Consider the following 27,709-nt stretch of genomic DNA (forward strand, 5'->3'; position numbering starts at 1 on the left):
GTGTGCCACCACTTCTGCTGAGGACAGAAATGGGTACCTGCACACTTTGTTGATCACATGTCTGGGCAGCAATTTCTGTCATCAGCAGAAGCAGTGGTGCACTGGTCAGTCTTTACATGGAACTCTGGGTGGTGAGGAAGTGTCAGTGGTGGCTCCAAAAACATGGGATGAGCCAACGGGGCTGATGCAGTGTTGACCTGGCTGGTCCATGTGCACAAGGATATAGTGTCACACTGGATTTTATCAGTGCATATGGTCACCATTGTGGCTGGTCCAGTGCATAATGACCCAGACTGGCGCTAGATTTAGCAGCCAGTGTAAACGTGTCCCTATGCTCATATTTGCTCATCTGCAGACATCTTGTCAGCAGTTTGTAATATCTCTAGGAACTACAGTCAGAATCAGTCATACTGTTGAGCAAAGTGAGATGGCCACCTTGGGTAGCCATTTTGAGGTGACATGAAAGAGCAGCAAGTGATTGGTTATTTAATTTTTATCAATTAAAAAAATAATTTGGGATTTTCTGCCTCATGTAGTGAAATGTATTATGAGATTCCATACTGGTCTACCATATCACTGAAATCAAAGAAAGTGTTTTCCCACTCCAGTTGCAGTGGGATTTAATTTACTGTGAATTACTATGCCAGCTCTGGACAGGCATAGTATGGGACCTTTTTGGTAGCTGTGCTAAAGGAACAATCAAAGTTCTTATGGAAGATCCACACTGCTCCGACACATATCCCAACAGTTCTGAATTTTCCCCACAAACAGTGATGGAGACCTTTGGAAGAATATCTGTCCCAGCAGAACTTTTGGCAGATAAACTCTGGTGATACAACAGTTGTACCATCAGATAACCTCCCACTTCCACCAACAGAGTAGCATGTGTATCATATCCTAGAATCCCTCCAAAGGACATTGATTCAGCTCATTTTAGTTCATCTTTATTATGGTCATAGACCAGCACAGGACAAAAGACATCAGTTATCAATAGGACTGAAACCTAAAGCATGGCCTCCAACATTTCACAGATGAAATCTGGAACACGTGTGGCCAAGCAATATCAAAGTGTGGTCAAAGTGGCAAAAGTTATTAATGAGGAAGAACCCACAAGGTAGGAGATGATGCAGCAAGAAGGGCAAGAGTCCACCCTCTCCTCTTATCTTCCCCTCCCCAATCTGTGCTAACTTAGAGCCTGAACACACCACCAGTAACTACTGGCTTCTGGGGCGGCACATCCCAACACAGCCTGCCAGACCAGATGGCGGGTTGCATTGCTACGTTCCTGCAGCACAGCATCCAGACACCGCACACCACAGGAGCAAAGAGGAGCTGCCACCATAGCAGAAAGGGCAGCTTTTTTCCACCACAAAAAGGAGTGGCATTTTGCTGCTTCTTTTAGGTCTGGAAAAAGTCGGATCAGGGCCACAGTGTTCCAATGCCATGAACCCAATCCAGCACTCAAAGGGGTGGCATCAAGCTGCCCTTTTAGGGCCATCTATATCAGCTCTGAATGTAAATTCTCTTTGAATTCAATTTGCAGCAATTGAAATAACTGAGGACAAAGCAGAAAAGTGGGAGGAGAAACTGGGCCATTTTTATAGCAGCTGAAAATTTGGAATGGCAAAGGATTAAGTAAGACTGCCCCTGCCAAATTGGGACAGTTGGAGGGTGTGTTAAAGTGCATTATAGGCTGCATTTTAGGCTGCATCAATAAAAGTATAGTGTCTAGATCTAGGGAAGTAATAGTACCACTTTATTCTGCTCTGGTCAGGTCCCTCCTGGAATATTGTGTCCAGTTCTAGGCACCACAATTCAGAAAGGACATTGAGAAACTGGAGCGTGTCCAAAGGAGGGCGACAAAAATGGTGAAGGGTCTGGAAACCATGTCCTATGAGGAATGACTTAGGGAGCTGGGGATGTTTAGCCTGGAGAAGAGAAGGTTAAGAGGAGATATGATAGCCCTATTTAAATATTTGAAGGGATGTCATATTGAGGAGGGAGCAAGCTTGTTTTCTGCTGCTCCAGAGAACAGGACCCGGAACAATGGATACAAGCTCCAGGAAAAGAGATTCCACCTTAACATTAGGAGGTACTTCCTGACAGTAAGGGATGTTGGACAGTGTAACACACTCCCTTGGAGTGTAATGTAGTCTCCTTCTTTAGAGGTCTTTAAACAGAGGCTAGGTGGCCATCTGTCAGATATGCTTTGATTCCTACATGGCAAGAGGTTAGATTGGATGGCCCTTGTGGTCTCTTCCAACTCTACAATTCTATGATTCTATATCATGCTGAGCATTGCTTTCATGCTACTAAAGTGTAATTACCACTCCCTTTGAGAAGTATGAAGGATCTTGTGAACCTTCCCATTTCCAGGACCAGTCATGTGGAAGCCACATGAATGCAATATTTTGTCACTCCCCTTCATTCACAGTGATTTGCACACATGTTCAGGTAAATTGGCTTTGGCTTTGTATGTATGTTTGTTTTTTTAAACAATGTTCATAATTCATTTCCCAGTCATATTTTGTTTTGGGTTTATCCCACAAACAAAGTTTTGATTCACATTTAAAGGCATCAAAGTACTTAGCAAACTTCCTATAAAACTTTGTTGTTGTTTTTCTTTTGGACTGTCCAGAGGGCAGGATGCCCAGTTTCTGATTTAAATGGATGCTATATTTACACTGGAAGCTTGAATATTTGATCTAATATTTGATAATTGTAATTATCCAGCTTTTGCCTGAGGCATGCATCGCTCTTTGAGTAAGCCATGACTGATATCTCCTGTGGGAGCTTAATCACATCAAAGCTTTTTCCGCATGTCACAGTGCCAAGAAACAACAAGTCTCATTGCTTAGAGAAAGAGAGGGGGAGAGAGTGGCTTCCATTTCATGTTTTGGTCCCAGGAACAACACAGACATTCTGTGTTTGGTTGAACCAGGGCCTTATTTTCAGTCCCCACAAAACTACATTCAGGAAGCTACATAATTAAAACAAGGGTAGGATTCATGAATTGGATGAAGCATTTACTGTTCAAACCAAGGTAAATGATGAGCCTGAAAATGTTGCACTGATTTTCCAAGCTTTATGTGAACCCAGAAGGCCTAGAAGGAGGGCATTCTGTTTATGGAGATTACCTCTGTGTTGCAAATGATACCAATGTGTATGCATTTCTTAATGACTCTGTTCAGTATGCCATGGGGATATTTAACGTGTAATGCTGAACTTTTCCTTGTTCCTATTCCTATGTGGTATAGATTTTTTTTTTACAAAGATGCAATCACACAGCAAAATTTGAACTAATTTCAGAACATTTGTCTGTCCCTGACATAGAGCTTGAAAACATTACTTTTTGCACTACATCATAACTGCACCACCTACCCACCTGATCTTTTATAAGAGATCTTAAATACTCCACTTCTGATCTGATTGTATGAATGTTAGTGTAAATGTTAGTTGATGATCCATTAATTTAGTGAATTAATAGTAATGTTATTGTTTTAATGATTGTATTTTATATGGAATTGTTTTATTGCTGTATTCTCACCTCAATCCGCAGGGAGAGGTGGGAAATATAAATAAAAATTATTATTATTATTATAACTGTTTTTATTTACTTTTAAGAACACATTTTTTTCAAAATCACCAGCACCCCAGTAGTATTTTAATATAATGAGTAAACATTACCTATTATATAAACCCTAGAATATTAACCTCATTCTGGTTATAGTAACAGTGTTGCTGCGCATTACTTTCTTTTTTTAAAGACTGTCCCAAGTAGTATGTTTCTTTCAACTCAATCCCCCCACCAGTTACTTTCTAAGTATGTGTGCTAGCTTCGAGATTATTTCAAAATACAGTGCACCCTTGCAATCCGTGGACAATATGTTCCAGATCCCCCCATGGATATTAAAAAATGCAGGACCTTAAATTGTGTTCTTCTCAATGGGCGTACATGCCTACTTGCACCACTGTGTGTGCACGCACCCATTGAGAAAGCCGAGGCTTGCCGTCTACGGAAACTCAAACCACAGATGGCAAGCCCATGCATGGTGCGGGCACGCTGTAGTCCACACTCCATGACTAAGGGTCAAGATGTATATCTTCATGTTTACACTCATCCCTCCATATTTGCAGATTTGATATTTGTGGATTTGATTATTCATGCATTTGATTAATATGTTCTCTCTAGGAATATCTAGGTCTTCCAGTGCAACTCTATGGTCAACTTTAACTAAAAGTTGCACTGAAAGACCTAGAGATTCCAAAAGAGAATACTCTACTAGGCACTTGTAGCTCCTCCAGTGCAGTTCTGTGTTCAGGGTCTGTTGGAGGTAAAAACATGGTGTTTTTTTATTTGTGTTTTTCCATATTCATGGGGGTCTTGTGCCCCTAACCCTAGTGAATATGGAGAGACAAGTGTAGTTTTGTTGCTGCTGCTGTAGATAATGTCCTGTACTCCCTTCTACTCCCATTCTCCTAAAAAAAATTCTGTGTCTGCCTCCAAATCCAGCACTGACATTAGCCCTATATCTATATTCATACCCTCCAATTTGGCAGGGACAGTGTCAGTTCATCCTCTGTTGTCCCACTTTTTCAACTGCCTTTAACCTGTCTCAGTTTCTCTCTCCTCTTCCCATTTTCTTCCTTTGTCCTCTGCTTACTTCTTTTGCTGCAGACTGAAAAAGAAGCGTACAATCATTAACAAAGCAGCAGAAGGAGTGGAATCTTTTCCTTTCCAGTAGGCTTAGGCAAAAGCAAACTGGTACAGCCTCATCTTGTTTCTGTGGTCTTTCTCATTAATACATTTTAACATCTTATCCACACTCTGATGTTGCTTAGAAATACATGTCCTGTTTTTCATCTGTGAAATGTTGGAGGTATGTATATCTATAGGTGGTTATAGCTAGAAAGATGGAAACTGTGACAGGAAGTAGAAAACCATTGATCATTAAGCTAAAAAAATCTAATTTGATATCAGTTATGTTAGAGGAGGGAAGAAGAGAGAGAAAAAAACCTGTAAAAATCCCAGGGCTCAGTTTCGAAATTCAGTATCCTGGGAAAGATGAAGAGCCTTTATTCAGTGTCTGGTACAGAACATAGGCGGATCATCTGGATGCAAAAAATTAACATGTTCTTAGAATCTTGGGCCCATTACAGACCACCCAAAAGGGGCGGTCTCGGGCTGCTGCTGGTTGCAGCGCGGAGGAGTCGCAGCAGCCAAACCGCTCAACTCCTCCGCGCTGCAAAGAAGGAGCGCAAAAATCACGCTCCTTCCGGCAACCCGGAAGAGACGCCACAAGTGCCAAAGTGCACACTCGTGGCGTCACTTCCGGACCACGACGTGCGGACGCAGAGCGTCCGTTACGTCAAAATGGTGGCGTCCGTGTGGAACGACCGCCGCCATTTGTTACGGACTGTCCGTAACAGGGTAAGGGGCGTCTGGAAGAAACACCCTTTTTTCAAAATGGGATGTCCTAAGGACGTCCCTTATGGCGGTCTGTAACCCGCCATAGAATCATAGAATTGGAAGAGACCACAAGGGCCATCCAGTCCAACCCTCTTTCATGCAGGAAATCTTAAAGCATCCCCGACAGATGGCTATCCAGCCTCTGTTTAAAAACCTCTAAGGAAAGAGATACCACTACACTCCAAGGGAATTTGTTCCACTGTCGAACAACCCTTACTGTCAGGAAGTTCCTCCTAATGTTGAGATGGAATCTCTTTTCCTGTAGCTTGTATCCATTGTTCCGGGTCCTAGTCTCTGAAGCAGCAGAAAACAAGCTAGTTCCCTCCTCAATGTAACATCCCTTCAAGTATTTAAACAGGGCTATCATATCACCTCTTAACCTTCTCTTCTCCAGGCTAAGCATCCCCAGCTCCCTAAGTCGTTCCTCATAGAACATGGTTTCCAGACCCTTCACCATTTTGGGCGCCGTCCTTTGGACATGCTCTAGTTTCTCCACATCATTTTTAAATTTTGGTGCCCAGAACTGGACACAATATTCCAGGTGGGGCCTGACCAGAGCAGAATAGAGTGGCACTATTACTTCCCTTGATCTAGACACTATACTTCTATTGATGCAGCCTAAAATGTTGAAGTCACCCTAACCTCTCTACTTGGGGACTGGGTGTGTTGACTTTAAATGTGCGTTAGAAAGGAATGGGGCTTGAAGAAGCATTAAAAATCTTCATCAGCAACATTTTCCCCTAGGACCAGACTCCCTTATTACAGTTCAAAACACACTTTGAGAGGGCAGACCTTCAAAGGCAAGATGCCATCAAAGGAGTAGATATCTTCTGATAGCCCTTCAAACAGAGAACTTCCTTCTGTGAAGCAGGGTATATGATAAGTCTAATGAAAGTATACATTTCTTAAGATCTTTTTAAAAATGAAGTGTTATCTTTTATACTGGCAGCTGCTCTTAACTACCATAGTATGTTTCATATAACAACATTTATCAACAACAAACCCTGGCCAAAGTGATCGTCATGACTTTTTAAGATTAGCTTGGAAAATGGCAGCTGGTGGTAGAGGTCTTGTGGCTTAATTGATGCATTGTGGGCTTAACTGATGCATTTAACAGTTTGGAAGAAGGCTTGAAAATGAATTCTATTTGCTATGAACTTTGCGTGAAGCTAAGTACTTTTGTTACATTACAATTCCATGCATGAAAAATGCCACACATATCAAGAATCTCAGTTCCTCACCCACTGCTGTCCCACTAAAATATATGTTCCCTTCTCATTAATTTACAAACTATTCTCTATAAACTTCTTGACAGAAATGGAAGAATCCACGGGCATAATGAGATACAGCACTGCACTAAAGCAATATTCATCTCTCTCTCTCTCTCTCTCTCTCTCTCTCTCTCACACACACACACACACACACACACACACACAGAAATGCAGACTAGATTCATAGTTGTCTTTATGATATGGAGTCTTTGGTCACACCCAGACCTTGAAATTCCATTCCCAGAGAGATCTGCCTTATCTTTAACATGTTGGTTTGCTGTTTTTGGAGTAGTACTCTTGAGACTATGGTTTGAATCCCTGCTTGGCCATAGAAATCCAGTGGGTGACCTTGGGCAAGTCACACTCTCTCAGCCTCAGAGAAAGGCAAGGGGAAACTCCCATGATAGGTTTGCCTTAGGGTCTTCCTAAATCAGAAATGGCTTGAAGGCTCCATAGCACACATAAATGTAAACACATTGTGCAGCATCCTGTTAGTGTTTTATGTCACTCAGCGGGTTACTAAAGCAATACATAAATAAACGACTTTTTAAAAAAGCCAGTCTATGACTAATTCCTATTACTATGACTATTATTGCCACCATTATTATTCTAAATGTGGGTTTATGCCCAAAGTTATGCATAAAGTTTCTGAAACATTCCTCCTGTCCTCACTTAAGGATCCTGTCCCTGGCCATAAACTTTGTCTGTGTTAATATGTATGTATACCTTGCTTGGTGCGCTTTCTCTGTTGTTATTCAAGCTGGCTTCCTAATGACATGGATGTGCAAATACATGGATGTGCAAAACAAAGAAATGTTTTTTCTTTCATTCTTTGCACGGCTGACTGGTGTAAAGCAAAGAAGCCAAATCAGAGTCCAAAGTTCAGTTATAACACCTGTTCTGTGTCCACCCACTCCTCCCTGTTCATTTCTCCAAGTGCTCAACAATCCCTAATTGATTTTATATCTTTCTAAGATGATGAAAGGAACCCTCTTGTTTGTTTATAACACATAGAATTACTACACAGTGCTTTTTGGCTGTAATATTTTACCCTTACAGTAGCTCATCTTACACTGGAATTCATAAACTGTTTCATAAGGGCTTAGTACAGTTCTCTTCCTTTAAGACTTAGACATCTTTTAACAGTTTCAGTTTTGATGTCTGTACAGAATGCTGGTTCTCAGGCAGTAATTTTGTTTATCCACAGAGATGGTTGTGAGGGAGGAAAGGTGAAGGTCCAGATTCTATGATGGCCCTACATACTATTTTATACAAAGTAGTCCATTATATGAAGCCCGCCCCCCCCCCCCCCGGCCGCTTCAGGAATGAGATCCATGGGGTGATCCAAATATTTTGAACTATTTCTCCCATGGTCCCTTACCACAGGACATATTGGCTGAGGCTTCTGGGTGTAAAAATCCAAAACATCTGAAGGACCTGCTCTATCTGAAGGGTTCTTGAAGTTCCAGTTTGGTTTAAAACTCAAGAGCTATAAAAAAAGAAGAGCAAAGGACTAGAACCTGCTCATCAACAGTTATCACTTGGGCAGCAGATTGAGCAGCAGCCATGCAGGTCATTGTCTTTCCTGCTATATGGTGCTAATGATGATGACAATGATATATTTTATTTCTTACCCGCCTTTTCCCAAGGCTCAAAGCAGGGTACAACATAGATTTAAACATATAACATTATTTAAACACTTTTGTTAAAACACATACACATAGGTAGCAGATAGTCCTTTGCCCTGTAGGAATATAAGATATGAGCACATGCTCTGTTTTTATGTTCTCCTCTCAAAGCCTCAAAAAGGGGTGCAATCCAAAGACTATTCCATCAGTCTTTATTACATATTACAAGAATAGGTATTTAGCTTCCCATCATCCTAGGCATATGGAGAGAGAAAAATATTGAGCTGACGGGTCAGCATTTGATTGATGTCTTTGAAAACCAAGGATCTCTTCAACCCAGCCTTACCCATCATTTAGCTTCCAGTTACTAGACTACAGTCCTAGTTTTATCCAGACAATATTGCCAATGGCCAGGAACTTGGGAGTTCTAATCAACATAAGGAGAGGAGGAGTAGGAGTCTCTTTCATACTATGGAGAAAATGGCACTCTCACTATTAAAAACCAGGATGGGTGATCTCTTGGGATTGGGGGCCATATTAGGTCTCCTGGAACTGTTAAATGTTCAGGTATAAAGGTTGCACTCTTTCCTTTTCATCATCAAAGTTGCTGATAGATAAATGCCAGCAATTCTGCTCTAAAACAAGTCACATTCCTAGAACTGAGCTTCCACTAGACCACTAAATATCCATATTCTGCTGGAAAGCAGGAGATATAGGCAGATTCAGAAAAGGGAGAGGCATTAGGGACCACATTGCAGACATACAATGACTAATGGAGCGAGGCAAGGAATTCTAGGGGTAGGGGGGAAATCAGCTAGTGCTTTATATATAGCAAGGCCTTTGACTGCATAGAACATAAAAAGCTATAGAATGCCCTTAAAGAAATGGAAGTACCACTACATTTGATAGTCCTGATGCAGAATCTGTACTTAGGATAAGAGGCTACTGTAAGAACAGAATAAAGAGAACCATAATGATCCCCCATTGGCAAAGGAGTTAGGCACTGTTGCATGTTATCATCCTCTCTGTTCAACTTGTATGCAGAAAATATCATTCATAGAGCACGTTTAGACACAAAAGAAGTGAATATAAGAGGAAGGAGCATCAACTATCTAAGATATGCAGATGACATGATACTACTATTGGAAAGCATCATGCACTTGGAACAATCACTAAAGAAAGTCAAAGAGGCCTTTATGTACATTCTTGGTCTTCACTGTAGGATAAAACACTTTGAAGTAGAGATACAAAATGGTTTAACTGCAATTTAACTGCACTCTGGTATTATTATTATTATTATTATTATTATTATTATTATTATTATTTATATAGTGCTGTAGATTTGCACAGTGCTGTACATAAAACAATAAATATATAAGAGTGAGCCTGCCTATGGTTTTGAAAAAATATTTAAGTGTGCAAATTTCTATATGTAGGAATGAGATTTTAAAGATTCAAATGTAGAAAAAATCAAAACTGGCACAGACTTTTAATAATCGGCTGGAGAAGAGACTAACTGCACCTTAAGGCTTCTATGTGAGGTGCAGCATAAAAATAGTTGTTGTTGTTATTGTTATTTTGCTCAAGCTAAGTGAATAGATTAACCAAAATCACCTGAAGTTGAATGCATTATTTTTGCAAATCTTTCTGAGCACTAGGGGCTCCCTATGTATGGTGTGATCTGAACAAAGTATGCACAGTTCAAAAGCACTGCGACATGTTGCTTGCTATTCAGTGTTCAGCTGTGCTGAACAGAAGAGGAGACTTGTTTTGCGTGCCATATGCAACCTGGCCTCTTGCATTTGTTGTTCTCTGTGGCTTGGAACAATGTTCCCCCAGCCAACAGCAAATGCTGCATATATTAGACCCAGCTCGCATCAATGCCCAGTTGTTCTAGATATGTAGGCTGAAGAAATATGGCTGGAATTAGAATTGTGCCTCAGAGAGCAACATGATGCAAGTGGCAAATAGATTATTTTTACCATCTTCTAACTGGGCATTCAAGAGAGTGAGGAACTGAGAGCACTGTTCTCCCTTTTTATACAGGACGTGACAGATGAGAGCAACCAAAAGACTTTGCGGCAGGGGTCGGCGGATGTCAGTTGCTTGGCCTATGTGGATGCTGATCAAGAAGAGGTAAAACCAGACAACGTTAAGCCAGCCGCTGGGACAGACTATAACAATTCCATCATGAGTTTTTTTAACAAGCTGGTAAGATTTTGTTCTTTTTTTTCTGTACTAATGTAGTTTGTATTCTGAGATTTCTGTCAACGTCTTAGTGTTTATGGGAGGAAATTTGGGGAGGGGATGGGCTAGTTAACATTTAGCATCACAGACATGGCTATGGTTGAGCTCGATATGCAATCATGAGTAGTAAGGAAGGAAACTTGGGAGTGGCCAGCACTGTTGGCCAAAGGAGCAAGCTACTTACCTGCCTTGCGGAGAGGCTTTGAATTGTAGTTAAGTCACAGCAAAGTATGTGCATCAAAAAGTTATGTTTTATTTACAAACCGTGATGGTCAGAGCCATTATTTCCCATTTCTCAGTAATTAGCTACAACCAAGACAGAATTTAGAAAGGGGTTTATTCAGAGTAGGATTTGCTGTATTCAGTAGAATTCACACCCTTGAAAATCTGATAGGATTGCAGCCTACAACGGGGAGGTGAGTCCCATTAAAGACACCAGGGGACATACTCCTGAATGCATAGGAACGGCTCTAACTGTGGTTCTAATAAAATGTCAGTTGACATTGAGAGGTTGTGGGTTTTGTTTTTTTCTCCTCCCCCCCCCCCACACTATGTTTATATTTTCATATCAGTATTGATTTCAGATGTTTTAAGGATATGAAAAAAGAATTGCTGGAGCATATTAAATCTCCATCAATATCAGAACAATGGCAATATATATATATATATATATATATATATATATATATATATATATTGATTTATAGCCCACCGTTTTCCATACTGGATCCTGTTGGTTAGTCCAAACTAGAGTAAACCCACTGAATCACCCATTGAATGTTGAGTTGACATGTAGATAAATCCCATTTATTCAATTAATCTATTCCAGTTTGGACTAAGAATAGCATTTAAGTTCATGTTTCCAGCAGCAGAGAGCTTTATGCTTCTGATGAAGGCAGTAGTTTCCCCCAATTCATGTCAGTTGTTCAGTGAAGGTTGACATTCTGTATATGTTTCCTTAGGAGTAAATCTCACTGCAGTTGGTGAGTTTACATCAAAGTGGTTATATACAGGATTGTGCTATAATATAACATTTTCAGTGTAAATTTGGCTCTGATTTATTGATTGATTTATTATTAAGAACTCAACATTTTGGTTTTATAGGATAATGAAAGCTAAGAGGATTCATAGGATGATTTATGCCAGTCTCCTGCCCTGAAGCAGGATTTTCTGAGCTTTGAAGGAAGTGGTTTAAAAAGTTACTTGCAATTAATTCATTTTTGCAATAATTAAGGCATATTTATTTATTTATTTATTTATTTTCTATCCTGCCTTTCTTTGGACATGGGACCCAAGGTAGCTTGGAACAAATTAACTGAGTTACATTATGATTGTAACATAACAGGAGATAGCATTACTCAGTTTTGGTGTACCTGTAACTGGTTTAAGTTACTTACATAGTTAACTGTCTCACTGTGTTGGTGTTTTTTGTACTATAGGCCAGTTGATTGTAGTGTTCTGATATTTTTTAAAAAAGAAATTACAATATTGAAATTGCTTTTTGATAACAAGATAAAGAAATACTTTTAAAGCATTGAAAATGTTGTAGTTACCTATGTTTGAGGACCTGTAATAGTAACTAATCACTTTTTAATAGTAAAATTATGAGCTTTGGTTTTCTGTATGTAAAGTATCTCAGAAGCTGAAGATACAGGGTCATTTTAAAGAGTATTGAGGATAGTATTGTTAATGTCACTGTTGATCATGATGTTAATATTGTTTCTTGTGAAACAGGCTTTGCATTATTTTGCATGCCACAAAAAACTTACGCAATGTCCTTAACAAGAGTACACACACCAGTTAACTATATTATTACAGTCGGCCCTTCTTATACACGGATTTTTTATACACGGATTTAAGCATACACGGTTTGAAAATGTTCCAAAAAAAGTATAAATTTACCTTGATGTTCCATTTTTTATAAGGGACACCATTTTGCTATGTCATTATATGTAATGGGACTTGAGCATACACGGATTTTGTTATACACGGAGGATCTTGGAACCAAACCCCAGCGTATAACAAGGATCCACTGTATATAAATTCTATATATAGCTCTATATTTTATATAGTTCTAAATCTATCTGATATACAGTTATATATGTTCCATTTCTATGTTGAGAACATGATCCCTATCCCTGCCTTTTTCACTCTGACAGGTGTATGTCCAACTTTTCAATAGGGAGTATATTTTGGCCTTGTATTACTTTATTTCTTATTCTTAATTTTAGTGTATATTTGTATTTTAAAACTATTCTTCCCTGGTCAAATCCCCCAAGTTTTACATTTATACACATAATATTTGCCTTCTGGTTATAGGGCAAAAATTCATTTGGGTTTCATATGATTTTATAATAATTATTTCATGGATTGTTTTGTCTTCTTGAATTGAAAGGTTTCTCCAAGCAAAACAGATTCCAAGGGTGATTCTGAGGAAAAGGTGCGTATTTTATTTGCTCCTGACAAAATCCAATCAGTACAGGCAGTCTTTTAAATTTTTTGCATCTTCTCTATACCTGAGTAAGCTAGACTGAGAACAGGTTACACGTATACAAATATCTTCACCAACAATGAAAAGCGTTACATTTAGTCAGTATAAAAGTCTGTTTTGTTACAGTGATTTATTTATTTTTATGTCACATTTCCTTCAGGGAAATGAATAGCATGCATGAGATGAAATCCATTCACCCGACCGGTGGAGTATAAATTTTTGCCAGGGTAATTGTGCCATCATCAGGGGTGGAGGATGCGCTCTCTTTTTCACTTCCTCCATGAATGTACAATAGCAGTCCCTCTCTATCCATTGATCTCCAATTGCAGAGGTAGGCCCTGGTGCATTCTAGCTACCCTTCAGCACACAGAAAGAAGGAGTAGACTCTGCATCCTCTGTTCCGCCCAGATGGGATTATGGGTTTATGAAAAGAGTTACTCCATATCTCTATCCATGTGGTCCCCAAAGTATTTGTGCTGACATAACTGGGAGTATGCTAATATTATGTCACCAGTAGAATTTTGTTGTATGATCCATGCCCTGTTTTTTCTTCAGCATAACCTTGGAATGAATGTAGCTTTGGCTGAGAGAGATTAGCTGACCCAAAGTCATCTGGCTGCCTAGCAAAGTGAGAATTTTAACCCAGGTTTAATTCTTCCTAGATTAGCTCATTCACACAAGATGATGATGAAACTTTACTTATACTTCCTCTTTTCTCTAAAGCCGGGACTCCAGGCATCTTAAAAATTAAAATACAATATAGTTAAAGCATGCAAAAATTTGACATTAAAATAGAATTAAACATAGTTAAAAATAATTAAAAAGCACTTTAGGAACAGTATATTTAAAACAGTAAAAAAGAAAGAAAGAAACCAGACTTTTCTTTGAAAACCTTCATTTCACAAAATCTTGTCAGGCTTTTTAAAATGTCTTTTCCAGATGACAGAAGAACTGCAAGGAGGGGGCTAATCAAGTATCTCTAGGAAGGGAATTCCAAAGCCTAGGGGCAGCCACTGAGAAGGCCCTGTTTGTTTCCCCATCAGTCATACCTGTCAAGGTTGTAGAAATGAGAAAGGGGCCTCTCTTCAGAACCTCAAGGCTACAACAGCCCCATATGCACTTGATTAAGTCATGGCTTGATAACAACATAAAAATTAACTTTCATATATCTGTTTAAATAAACCTCCTATTGAGTTTGGTGTAACTTACTCCCAAATGACTATAAGACTGACACTGAACTCATCATGTACAGAGGCAGCTATGGTAGTCAAGAATTTCAGAATATGGTTGGGGAAGCTAAGTTCAACTCCTACAAGCAATGTAGATCACCTAGGGAAAGATGAGATTGTATGTATCTCAGCATAACGTACACAAGGCTGTTGTAAGAATAATATAGAAGAGATGAAAACTATGTAAGCCGCTATGTGTTCCATGGATGAAATATGTAGTTACGAAGCACATTCTCCTGGTTTTACATAATGTTTAGCAAAATATCTTAGAGCTCCTATTCACATTGCATTTTGATGTGTAAGATTTTAACGGGGCAGATATTCAAAAATATATTATTATATAAGTACATGCATGTGTGGGAGGAGCGTTAGCCACAGCTTAGAGCTGAATTAGTATTGCTAATTTGAGGCCTATTTTTTTGGTTTGGATTTGCTGTGTAAGATACAAAAGGACCTTTGTAACTCTTGCTGTTTGCTTATTCATTTAAATATCAGCTGCTTCTCTTAGGGTCTGTGTTCACTGTGAAGTGTTAAACATGTAGGTTAACAATGTAAACCTATGCTTGTCTGCTCAGAAATCCACTCTATTGAGTTCACTGCATCTTTCTCCTAGGAAAGTGAGAATAGCAGGCAAGGAGAATATGAAGTGCTCCCATCATCCCTCACCATTGGTTATGCTGGCTAGGTTTGATGGCAGTTTCAGGCCACCGACTCCCATGCATCCCCTGCATGTTGTACATTTAGACCTAAATGATGCAGGGAAAAGAATATGAACCCTCCCCTCTGACTCATAGGAATGCTTTTTCTACATGGGACATAAAGACATGTATGATTTTGCCTTATACAGTGGGCCCTTGGTATCCACTGGGGTTTGTTTCCAGGCCCCCCCATGGATATGCCCCCATGGATGATAAAATCTGTGGATAATTATGTCCCATTAAATACAGTGGTATAGTAAAATGGTGTCCCTTATATAAAATGGCAAAGTCAGGGTTTTCATTTTGGAATTTAAATATTTTAAAAATATTTTGAAGCCTTGGATTGTTAAATCTGTGGATAAAGAACCTGTGGATACAGAGGGCTGACTATATTAAGTCAAATTATTTAGCCATTTAACCCAGGTCTACATAGATTGACAGCAATCCCTATAAATAGAGACATGGTTTATTAAGATTCTAAAATTTAATATTACATGTTTCTTTCAGATTTTGCTTGCAATGTATACTTTTGCCTGTCTATCTATCCTGCTTGAACACAGGTGTCAAATAGCAAAACATCTTGAAGACCAAAGGTTGGAAAACACTGGTCTAAAATTTCAATGCGCTTTCCAAGGTACTGAACTTACAAAATAGGTTTAGCACTTTGGACAGCCTTTGTAAAGTTTAGCCTAAAACCCGGAAAGGACTGATAGCCCAACTGATATGGGAGCCTGCAACCACAGTGAAGAAGATTTTGAATTTAAAATAGCTCTAAACATATGCCTTTGTGCTTTGCCAGTGATGTGTGCATATCCTGTTGGAGTCATCCAGTAATTTATGGCAACCCAACCCCATATAGTACAGTACTATACATATCCTGCAAAGCCAGTTTACTGTTTATTTTAGTGCAGAAGCTTTATATGCATTGCAGTGTAGTGCAGGCAAACATGCTTTTCTAAAGCCACCCACTTGGCCCCATGTGATGAGAACCAGTGGCTCAGGGACATAGGTAAGGGGGGGAGGTCCTTGGGGTCCAGGGCCCCCCTTCCATTAGATACAATGAACGGTGCACATTGCTGTGCCACCGCACCCAAGCCCCATTATAATGGTGGCACTTAGTCTGGACCCCCCCCCCCCTTCCTAAAATCCTGACTACATCCCTGAGTGGCTTGGAAGTATAGTCCACACAGGCACAGCACCACAAAATGGAGTGGGCTCTCTTGCCTTGATGTGGACAGTGCAGGACCTAGGAATGACTGATGAGATTTTCAGAGTCTCTATTTCCAATGAAAGGAATACGCACTACAGTCAGAAGCTAATTTCATGAAGACAGTATGAAAAATAGCATTGAGATGGTGGACCAAATGCCCAGTCTCTATCCTGGAGAGCTGGTTGTTAACAATTCCTGTTAGCCCAGCTATTTATATCTTGCTTGGTACTTAAAAGATTGGAAGCTTCAAGGGTCCAAATATAGCCAAGAGATCTCCATTTGCTTACTTGTACATTTTACCTTTAAACAAATTTGGGTTCTCAGTAGGTTTGAGCAGAGTCAAAGAGACTGCTTTTTTGAAAGCTTGGTATGTTGAAATTTCATGCCCATCTATGTTCACTGTAAAAGTATGAAATGTAGAGTGCAATTCTACTTGGCCAGGATGGTCAAAAGACAGCTGAGTTCACATGGCTCAAGCTGTATTGACTCCAAACTCTTCTGATCCTTGGGACAACCATTGCCCTAGCTGTGGCTGAGTCAATGGGGTGGAGGAGGTTTGGAACCAGTGCAACTCAGCTCCTCCTCTTCTCCACCCCACTTTTGACTTTTCTGTCAGCAGACCACAACCATTCTACATTTGCTACTGAGTTCCAAATGCGTAACTAAATAACATCTCCTGGGCCAGTCCCCCAAACTCACCGTAACTACCAGTAGTTAAATAAAGCAAAGGTCTGTTCAGCTGCTGATCAGTGCAGATCTATCTCCCTCCTGCCAGTGAGTGGGACTGTGACAATCAGAAGCAGGACCTCATCATAATTTCTCATTGCAGCCTCACTTACTGGTGGAAGAGGGTTGAAAATATCCTCCTCCTTGCTTTAGGATGGCAGCTGAACAAATTTATTTCATTTGATGTGGCTGCTGGCTATTAAGGTGGGTTGAGGGGCAATAGTGTTTTGGCAATAGTGCCATCATGTGTTCAGCCAGATCTTCATGTAGGGACAGTATTGAATGGGTGATGGTATTGCTTCAAATAACCAGGCCCCAAAGCTATCTGGGCTTTAAAGATCAAGGCCAGCACTCTTGAATTAAATAGAATTGTAATACAGCCATCATTTTAACTGTGCTTTAGAGAAACCTGGTGTTCATTAAATGTTTATCAAAGGCTTCATAATGGGGACATTACCTGAAAGAAAGCTTACCTATTTTCCACTGCAGTTGAGACACGGATGTGTGTTGGTGTGTTCTAGGTTGTGTTAATAAAGGGCTGTGATGCTTCACATGTGCTTTATATGTGTTTTAGAACATGTGCCAAAAATGTTTTGTAATGCATTGGAAAATATGTAGGACTTCCTCAGCAGATGAGTCAGTTCTTAAAAGCTTTTCTAAAGGAAGAATGCTTGAATAATGGATATAATATGTGCAACTGTGTATATATGCAATTGTGCCTCTTATAGTGCAAATTATACCAAGCACATGACATTATGGATTTGCAGTTAAATTTTATATCATTTTGGGGAAACTGAAAAATGGTAATCAGAAAAGTGAAATGCAGACTTATCCAAATAAGGTTGGATGCATGCACATGAGTACTATTTTACAGAGCTTGGGAAAGTTACTTTTTGAGCTACAGTTTCCTGATAACCTCAGACAGCATGGCCAGATGAATTAAAAAAAAAGTAAGTTGGACCCTTAAAAGTAACATTTCAATTCTCTTCTATTGTGTGACAATATTGTGCATATAATTTTGCTGCTGCATATTGTGAGTCAAAGGAAAATGGAGCATTCAGTGGAGACTGTGATTTGACTGATGTCAATGTTGCACAAAGGGATCCCAAACAAGTCCTGGTGGGCAGGTTCCTGAGAAGACAGCTACTGATTCCCTTAAGAAAAGCCCGAAGAAAAAGAAGCCAGACAGCCCCAGATTAGGACACAACACATTTAGCAAACTGTTTAGGCATAAGGTTGGTATGGCAGAGAGCAGAACAGAACCCTGAATGGCAACAGATGAGATTTAAGATGGCCATCCCAGGATGGAAAACTATAATGATCATGCTTAATAAAAATAAAAAATCTATTTAATATATCCCTCTCTAAAGTCAGATGAGGGTAGTGCCTTAATTTTGGAGTCTGGAAAAATGTCCATCAAGTAACATCTGTGAATTCAGGGTTCAGAGGAAATTTGGGGGAGTCCCATTGATCACAACATAACAATCATGTCCTGTGTCATTTTAATAAGTCTCTTCCTAACTAACAATGCCCATGTTGCCATTAACCAGAACTTTAGATGTGACAATGAATTATTAAAGTGCCATTAAACACTGTCCTTTTAAAGAATTTACATAATACATCCAAAATGCTCAAACTATTTCACATTCTTCATATTAATAATCTTTACAAAAAATTGCATTGCAGTAATTATCCTCAAACTGCAAAATCAAGACTGTCCTGGGCCCTGAAATTTCAGCATCAGACCCTGAAATCTAGGGACAAGTCCTTGTGATGTTGTGGGGAAAAGGCTGCTTTTTGCAAGGTTCATCCCTGGTGATGCCAGTAAGAATGATACAGTAAGCATCAACCATGGTGCAGAGAGTATATCATTCATACAATAAATGTCAAGTCTAGCCAATGTGGAAACTACAGTCTGCCCTTCATATTCTCAGGGGATCCATTCCAGAGCACCCCCCATGGATAGGGAAAAATGTGAAACCTCAAGTCCCATTGTTCTTAATGGTGGGCATGATGGGTACTCCACCACTAATGTGGCTGCATGCACACACACTCATTGAAAGCAATGGGGCTTGCCATCTGCAGACATCTGAATCTGCAGATGGCAAGCCTGCAGATATCAAGAGTCACACTATACTCACTCACAACTTTCAAGGCAGTGCTCTTGTCCTGAGATTCCTCCACCTCAAAAGAGTATTGAGGCCCTGAGATCTGGGAACTCTAACCAAAGAAAATGGGCTTGAGAACATGAATGGGTTTCCACTCATTTTATCAGTGTTTGCATCAAGAAAATTACTGGTGGAGTATAATTATTAGATTTGATCTAGAGAGATGTGTAAGTACAGGAGAAAGTGATGTGCCTGCTTTTTCAGTCTTATGATTCTCTTCCTCTCTGCTGCTTTACCCACCCAGCAGATAGCTTTGAATAATGCTTACCTCCCACTGAGTGTAAAGCAGAAAACATGCTGCAGATTTGTTCCTGATAATCTCTTTAGCAGTGCATCTGTCTGGTTTGTTCCTAGATTGCTCCTGGGCATTCAACAGGTAGACTGCATGCTTGTGTGAAAATCTGTGCAAGGAACATACATTTACACTGCATTGACCCCACCAATAAAAATACTTTGTAATGTTTTGCTAAGAATTCCCTGTTGATTTCTGCAGGAGAATATGAGTGATGGTGGTTTGAATTTTGTGTGTGTGTGTGCCAGGAAGAAAGAAGTAACATTCTGCTTCCGAGCTGTTCATAGTGTTTCTTTCTAACATATTGACGAACCTCCTGTAAACTCTTGGTATATTGCCCAACAGCAAAACACTTGACAATGGGCTCTTGTGATACCATAGCATTTTAGAGTTGGAAGCCATCTTAAGGGCATCTACTTCTCCCCACATATACGCCCAGGCCATTAATCTTGTAACCAGAGCATCCCTGATAGTGTGGACCATCAACCTCTATTTCAATATTGACAGCAAAGGAAAGCCCACTATTTTTCAATATCTGAAGACATCTAATTATGTGATTAAATCCATATTATGGTAGGAGTCTATGGAGCAGACCCTGCAGTGGTAAATAAGTAAAGAATTGAAAATGAATGCATACTTTATGTTGCAGTACTTAATTCTGATTATAGGACTGGAATAAATATATATAATTCTAGCTATAGCCTCCTTAGATATTTTACTCAATTTGCATGTTAAATCAATATTTTCATTCATTGCTAAGTGGAAAATTAGAGGGAAAGAATTGTGGCATTATATCATGAAGAATGCATAGAGACAAAGACCCTTAAGCTCTGCAATGAAAATGAAATTGATTTCTGAGTGCAGGAATTTTGCTCAGATGCCCACATGGAATTTGTAGGGGTAGGAGGTATACATCATAATACATATACTGCTTCTGAATATGAATTAGTGATGGGAAAGACACTACTGCTGCTTTAGTGTGTGATGATATTATTGTTGTTGATCTACATTCCCCAAAAGAAGAATAAACTGTAATCTTCAATTGTAGTTATAACTGCTGGATGTTATTCTTGCCAGAAAGGTTTCACCAGCGTGCTAGTGTGCCAGATGATGGTCCAGTGGGCATTTAGGTCAGGGGCAGATCTGTGCCTGGCAATGGCTAACTGTATTGTGCAGCCAGGCAAAACCCATTGCACAAGGAAGTACTGGATACCTCCTTGTGCAGTGCTTATGTTTGGGAAAAACTTAGTTACTCCAGCATAAGTCACTACAAGGATTCTAGCCTATGACTATAGTCATAATCGTGATGGTTTTTTGTTAGCTGCCTTTGAATCAACTTTGACTCATGGTGATCCTATGACTGGGATATCTCCATGATCCCCTATTCTGAACCTCTCGGCTCAGGTCCTTCAGGTTTAGGCCTATACCTCCCTTGTTGAAACTAGCCATTGGCCATGTGGTCTTCCTTGCTTTCTACTGGCCTCTGTCTTTCCCAAAATTATTTCTTTTCTAATGAGTCATACTTCTCATGATATGGCCAAGGTACAACAGCCTCAGTTTTGTCATCTTGGCTTCCAGGAAATGTTCAGGTTTGATTTGTTTTAGGACCCAATTGTTTGACTTATTGGCCATCCATGGTATCTTCAGCACTCTTCTTCAGCATCACATCTCAAATGAATTGATTTTCTTCTTACCAGCTTTCTTCACTATCCAGCTCTCACATCCACACATGGTAATGGAGAATCCTGAGTTTAGTATTCAGTTGTATATGTTTATATTTTAGGATCTTGTTTAGTTCTTTCATAGCTGCCCTCATCATTCTTAATCTTATTCTGATTTCTTGACTGAAGTCTCCATTCTGTTAGTTTGATCCAAAGTATGGGACCATTTTAACTATTTTGATTTCCTTGTTATGTAGACTGAATTTATGCAAATCGCCCATGGTCATTATTTTTGTTTCCTTTATGTCCAGCAGTAAGCCTGCTTTTGCTTCTTTAACTTTCCTTAGTAATTATTACAAGTCTATGATGCACTCTGCTAGTAGCATGGAGTCATCTGCATATCTTAGATTGTTGATGTACCTGTAAATAAATGATTGAAAATAGTTCACAGTCACTTATGACAAAGTAGATAGGAGTAAGATCAGGGTAGGGAAATTATGTTCTCCACAATAGTTTTGGATGGGTGGGTGGGTGGGTGGGTGGTGAGATAGAAAAGCTGGCAGGCAGACAGTCAGATGGGGAAATAGGCAGTCAGAGAGATGAATCAGGGTTTCAGATGATCTGAAGAGTTACAGTTATAGTCTGCTCCTTCTCTTCATATTTAACTAGGTTATGAAAGCCTGAATGGGGTTTTAGTTAGACCCCCTTCTAGTGAGGAGGATCAGAAAGACATGTATCTCACAAGAGAGGCAAACTTTTCTGTACAATTTGAATGTTACAAAATAGCATGGAGAAGAGGAACTATCAGTCCAGTCATGCTGCTTGTTCTATTTGTATCTCATAATATTGGATGAGGGGACATTGTTTTAAGTCTTACTTCATATTTTTTTAAAAACATGGAAAACAGGAAACTCCAGTAATCAGTGCTACCTACCCTTGTCACATCTCATAATTCTTCAAGTCAATGTCATTATCTGTCTTCCCTCTCCAAGATAACACTTTGTTTCAGTTTACAGTCAGGCAATACCTTTATCAAAACCAGCTAAAATGCCACAAAGTGCAAGCTTTCAAATTCTCTAGAACCTTTTTTCCAACTAGATGGTACTAAAGTTAAGGTGTGAAATTAAAATCAGGAAAATTGAAAAACTTGGCCATATATTGGTACTAATAAAGGTATTGTCCAGTTGTGGATTTTTTTTTCTTTCACCCATGGACCAATTTAACTCCCTTTGTTTTTTGTATTTATGTTAAATTCTAACTGAAGGTTACTATCACTGCAATAACAGATGTAGCTGGATAAATGGCATTGTTGCACTGGGATTGCACAAGGTGTTAACAAATTTGTATGCAAAACTTACAATGGAAATTTTTAAAAGCCTTCCACAATTTCAAAAACAAAAAATTCTATACGTCACTAAAATAACTTGATGGTGGACCTGGAAAAGTTATGGAAGTTGTCACTTCACCAATTTTCACCTCAATAATAACATGGTAGATAATACTTTCCCACAGGATGTAACTTTTAAGCATAAGATAAGTAACAACAACAGATTGATTTTGTTTTCCAAAGAGTCTGGCACATCATGTGAGTTCATATAACCATTTTCTCTTGGTGGCTGACACAATGATGACATTCTAGGAGGCTCACAAGAATTGCTTGAGGCCAACAGTACCCCACCATCACCATGATTCCACACAAGTGTTATTGAGAGGTCTACTGCATATCATTTGTTGCTGTCATGTGCCTTCAAGTCATTTCTAACGTATGGCAACCCTAAGATGAACCTCTCATGGGGTTTTCTGGGGCTGAGTGTCCAATTCACCCAAGGTCACCCATTCGGTTTCCATGGCCAATCAGGTAATCAAACCCTAATCTCCAGAGTCATAGTCCAATGCTCAGACTACTATACCACACTGGCTCTGTTGTAACTGATAGCTGTAAGGACTAGTTGGCAGTAGTAGCTTTATATTCCATGAATTTGTCAAACCCTTGTAAATCTATCAAAGGTTGGTGGCTCACATTTTGTGCTAGTGGATTCCATAGTTTAACGGTGTACTTTGTGAAGATGTATGTCTTTTGACTATCCTGAATCTTCCACACCATAACTCCATGGTATGACCTTGTGTTTTAGTATTATTAGTATTATTTTCCCTGGCCATTTTATCCACATCATCATAAACTGCCCCCATCCCTCCATATTGATAATGTATGTGTAGTTTCAGGTTCCAATTTACCACATATTATGAAACCTTCATTATTATTGGGTCACAATATCAGCAGGCCCAACATGTGGTGACATAAATAGAGCACCCACCACAATGCAACTTCCAACGTAGAGTGGCTCCATCAGGTCAAACACCATGTAAGAATGATTGTGTAAACTTATTCATATTGGATCTTTGAAAGTAATCCCATAGTGCTACTAATGGTATTGGAATATAATTCCCCCAGTGACTTGTATGCATGTGTTTCCCCTGTTTTAGGTAAAGAAAGATGCCCAACAGACTGAAGATACCAAAGTGAGTAAAACTGTTGAGAAACATACATCTCAGTTTTGCTTATCTATTACATGTAAGGCTGCTACAGTTTTTAGTCTAAGCAATAATGAGATCAAGAGTTGGATTGCCATGATGACATCTTCATCCTTGCTTTAACATAACTCATTTAAACCTTGCAGTTTGTGAATATGAATGTGGGAGTGAACTGTTCTCAGTAAGATAATGTGTATTTATTGATACATTTAATTTGTACTCCATCTTTCTCTTCAAAAAGAGGACGCACGGCATCTGAGAAATAAAACCAAAGAAGTACAGTTAAACACATTGTGCAAAGAGATCTTGTAGCACCTTTGAGATTAACTGTACAGAAAAAAATGTAGCATAAGCTTTTGTAGATTCAATTTAATTCATTGGATGCAAATCTATGAAGGTTTAACGCTACAACTTCTTCTGCACAGTCTCAAAGGTGCTACAAGATCTCTTTGCATACTGATATTCCAGACTAACATGCCTATATCTCTAAGTTAAATACATGGGCCTCTTTTATGCTACAGAGTTATAGCACTTTGATATCACTTTAACTGACATGGTATTTTCCTATGGAATTCCTATGGAATTCTAGGACATTTGACGTGTTGTGGCAAGAACTCTGGCAGAGAATTCTAAATACCTCATGAAACTATTACAGGACTCTACAAGGTGGAGCCATGGTAGTTACAGTGGTGTTGAAAAAAAACTGCTATATTTCAGTGGCTCTGCTGTTGGATTGTGGTGCATGTGCACCTCACCCAGTGACACACATCAGAGTGTGCTTACCATCCATCTTAAGACACCCTGGCCACCAACTCACCTCACCTGCCTGTGTTTCGTATTTCTCTCTCTCTCTCAATATCCTTTCCATCCCAAAAGATGTGCCTAGTTAGAAGCAACCAGCAACCATGGTTTGTGAGATGCAGGGAGATTCATTCAGGGCAACAGAATCATCATTATAATCTCTTGTTCATAATTCTACGTCTTGCAGCTGTGGAGCTGCTTTTGGTCAACTGCAAATAACAAGCTCTTAAAGATAGAAGAGGGAGAGTGTGTGTGGTTGTGTGGGTGCTTTATTCTCTGGTATAAATCAACATGCTGCAAATGCAGGAAGTCCTTGGTTAACTGAACAGAACCAGGAAATTAGATAAACTGCTCACAGCATAATATGCATATTTACATTAGAGCAAATATGCAAATAAAGGTCATTGCCCAGGACTGCAGTCTTCTTAAACTAGGTTTTTTTATTCAAACTAATTTAATCGCACTAAGCTTGTTTATCACCACTGGCTTTAGCTGAGGAGTATTCTTAGCACAGTTTTTATGACACAAGAAACACCCATCTTAGATTTCATATACTGTATATATTCATGCACAGTGGCCCTCCTCATACATTGGGGATCCTTCTGGATCCCCCCATAAGGGAAAATCCGCCTATGCTCAAGCCCCAATGAAAATAATGGGGCGCGTGCATGTGGTGGAGCCCTGGTGGCACAGTGGTTAAATGCCTGTACTGCAGCCACTCACTCAAAACCATAAGGTTGCGAGTTCAATACCAGAAGAAGGGCTCAAGCTCGACTCAGGCTTGCATCCTTCCAAGGTCGTTAAAATGAGTACCCAGATTGTTGGGGGCAATTGGCTTACAGTTGTAAACCGCTTAGACACTGCTAGTTCAGTATGAAGCAATATATAAATGAAGCTGTTTGTTTGTTTGTGGCAGCGTGGTGTGTGTGTACCATTGTTTTACTCCCCGTGCGGCTTCCGCATAAGCTGGAAGCCATGTAAAATGTGTTTGCACATGGTGCGGGTGCACTGTATAAATCTAGAAATTTTAGTCAAAAAACCTGGGTCGACTTATTCATAGGTCAATGTAAATACAGCATGCCCACACCATACGCAGACTCGCCATATGCAGACTCAAGGTCAGGTGGACAGTGAGCCCTGGCCTTCTTAATGGTGTGTGCACCCACAGCACACAGCCATTAAAATCAATGGGACTTGAGGTCCTGCAGTATTTCCCTTATGCAGCAGGGATCCCCCACTTAAAACAAGAGTCCACTGTACTGTACTTTAACTCTTATAAAAAAGGGAACCATCCCTGGTGAAAGGCAAGAGTGTAATGTGTCCTGGAAGCACTGATTCCCCCCTCATCTATCCAACCTTTAGGATGAGCCCAAACAGTTATGCCTGCCAGAATTTTGTAAGTTCTTTGAAATCGTTTCCCTTCACTTCATCATATGGATCCTTTGTTGCATGCCCCTAAGCTTTACTATCAATTTCTCCATGGGTCATATCAAAATCCATAATTTTGGCCCTTGACTTATGCATGAGGTTGACTTATAGTCAAGTTGTGAAGGTGACAATGTGGCATTTCCAAAATCTCTCAAAATCTTTCACTCCTTTTTACTGTGTGCCACCTCTGCCACCACTTATGTGAAGGTAAGACTCACTCACCCAACTATTTTTCTGTGATGGCAACATAATGTGTCTTTTTATCCCACTGCTGCTAACAGTATTGTGACAGCTACCTCCCTAGCTGCCACCAAACTGCATGACGAGACCCTCAAAGTCAGGTCCCTTGCTTGAGTGATTTCCACACTTTTCCTTTACCTCTGGGCCACTCTATAAGAAGACAGGGCACTCACTATTTCATGTTTTGAGCAATAAAAGTATTATTAATCCCAAGTAGTGTTTGATTTATAGTTTCTTATAACCCCTCAAGCGGCCACATGTTGAACCAAACTTAATTTTATGAAGATTCTTTCCATTTCAAATAGCCTGTATTCTTAGCTATACCCTGATCATTACATTGGTAATGCTGAAAATCTTTAAAATTCACCTGTGGATTTACATCTTCTTTTCTTCATGTGCCTTTTAGATTACTGAGCAGCCTGCCACCACCACAACTATTGTGAAAACAGAAATAACCATTCCTCCACCACAGGAAAATCTAGCAGCAAAACAAAGCACAAAAGCTCCTGAACCTCCAGTTCAACAACCAGCAGCAGCAACAGTGGTGATCACCAATGAAACTCCAAAAGAGGTGACAAAGGAGAGATCTTCGTCGACACCCACACCCCTAAGTAAATTCTTTCGGAAGAAGGTAAGTGGGATTTCAGTACAAGATTCAGGACAAATCAAAGGAGAGTTATGGATAGGAATTTGGACAGTTTCATGGGACAAATTGTGAGGCCAGTGTGGTGGTGTGGTTTGAGCGTTGGGCTACAGCTCAGGAGACCAGGGTATGATTACCTTCTCGAGCATAAAAACCCACTGGATGAGCTTGGGCAAGTCACACTCTCTCAGCCTCAGAGGATGAAAATGACAAATCCCATCTGAATAAACTTGCCAAGAAAACCATTTGATAGTTTTGCCTTAGGGTCACCATAAGTCAAAGAATGACTTGGAGGCACAAAAGAACATCAACATAGGACAAATTGAAAGATAAAGCTATCAGTGGCCACTAGTCATGATAGTTCTATATTCCTTCAAGAACCAGATGCAGTATAAATAATAAATAATAAAATAAAACTTTTATTTATATCCTGCTTTTCTGTGACAAGACAATCAAAGCGGCTTACAACACGTTAAAATCCACATTTACAAATTTGTGTCCCAAATTCCCCCCCCCCCAAAAAAAAGGATTAAACAAGTTACAATTAAAACATCTATTAAAAACACAATAAAAAATACATCAAGTGAAGAAAATGTGAGGTCAATCTAACACAGGGTTTTCTGGTGCTGAGAATATGTGGCTTGCCGAAGGTCACCCAGTTGGCTTCCATAGCCAAGTAGGGAATCAAACCCTGGTCTCTAGGATCATAGTCCAATGGTCAAACAACTACACTACACTGGCTGTATCGTTCACTAGAAAGGAGGTAAATACAGTATGTATCATAAATAAAACAAAAGAAAATACAGACAGCCAAAATAAAGCTGCTTCAAGTCACTTTGGAGGTATGGTGTTTCAATGATGCATGCGTCCTAAGAGTCTGGAAGCTGCACCAAAGCTGCACTCCACTCCTTAGGACTGGAGTGTGGCTTTGGTGCGGCTTCTGGACTCTTAGGATGCATGTATCATTGACACAC

General features: G+C 39.7%; 1 protein-coding gene across 1 annotated transcript in view; it reads left to right on the forward strand.

Moving 5' to 3' along the window:
• The window catches only part of BCAS1 (brain enriched myelin associated protein 1), a 79,081-nt gene that overhangs the window by 34,253 nt on the left and 17,119 nt on the right, over positions 1-27,709 (forward strand). The window contains exons 5-9 of the mRNA XM_042466241.1: positions 10,416-10,580; positions 13,012-13,056; positions 18,071-18,205; positions 23,576-23,611; positions 26,499-26,723. Of these exons, the coding sequence (XP_042322175.1) occupies positions 10,416-10,580; positions 13,012-13,056; positions 18,071-18,205; positions 23,576-23,611; positions 26,499-26,723 (606 nt within the window). The remainder of the gene's footprint in view (positions 1-10,415; positions 10,581-13,011; positions 13,057-18,070; positions 18,206-23,575; positions 23,612-26,498; positions 26,724-27,709) is intronic.

The sequence above is a fragment of the Sceloporus undulatus genome, chromosome 4, assembly GCF_019175285.1.
Source record: "Sceloporus undulatus isolate JIND9_A2432 ecotype Alabama chromosome 4, SceUnd_v1.1, whole genome shotgun sequence".
Lineage (NCBI taxonomy): Eukaryota > Metazoa > Chordata > Lepidosauria > Squamata > Phrynosomatidae > Sceloporus > Sceloporus undulatus.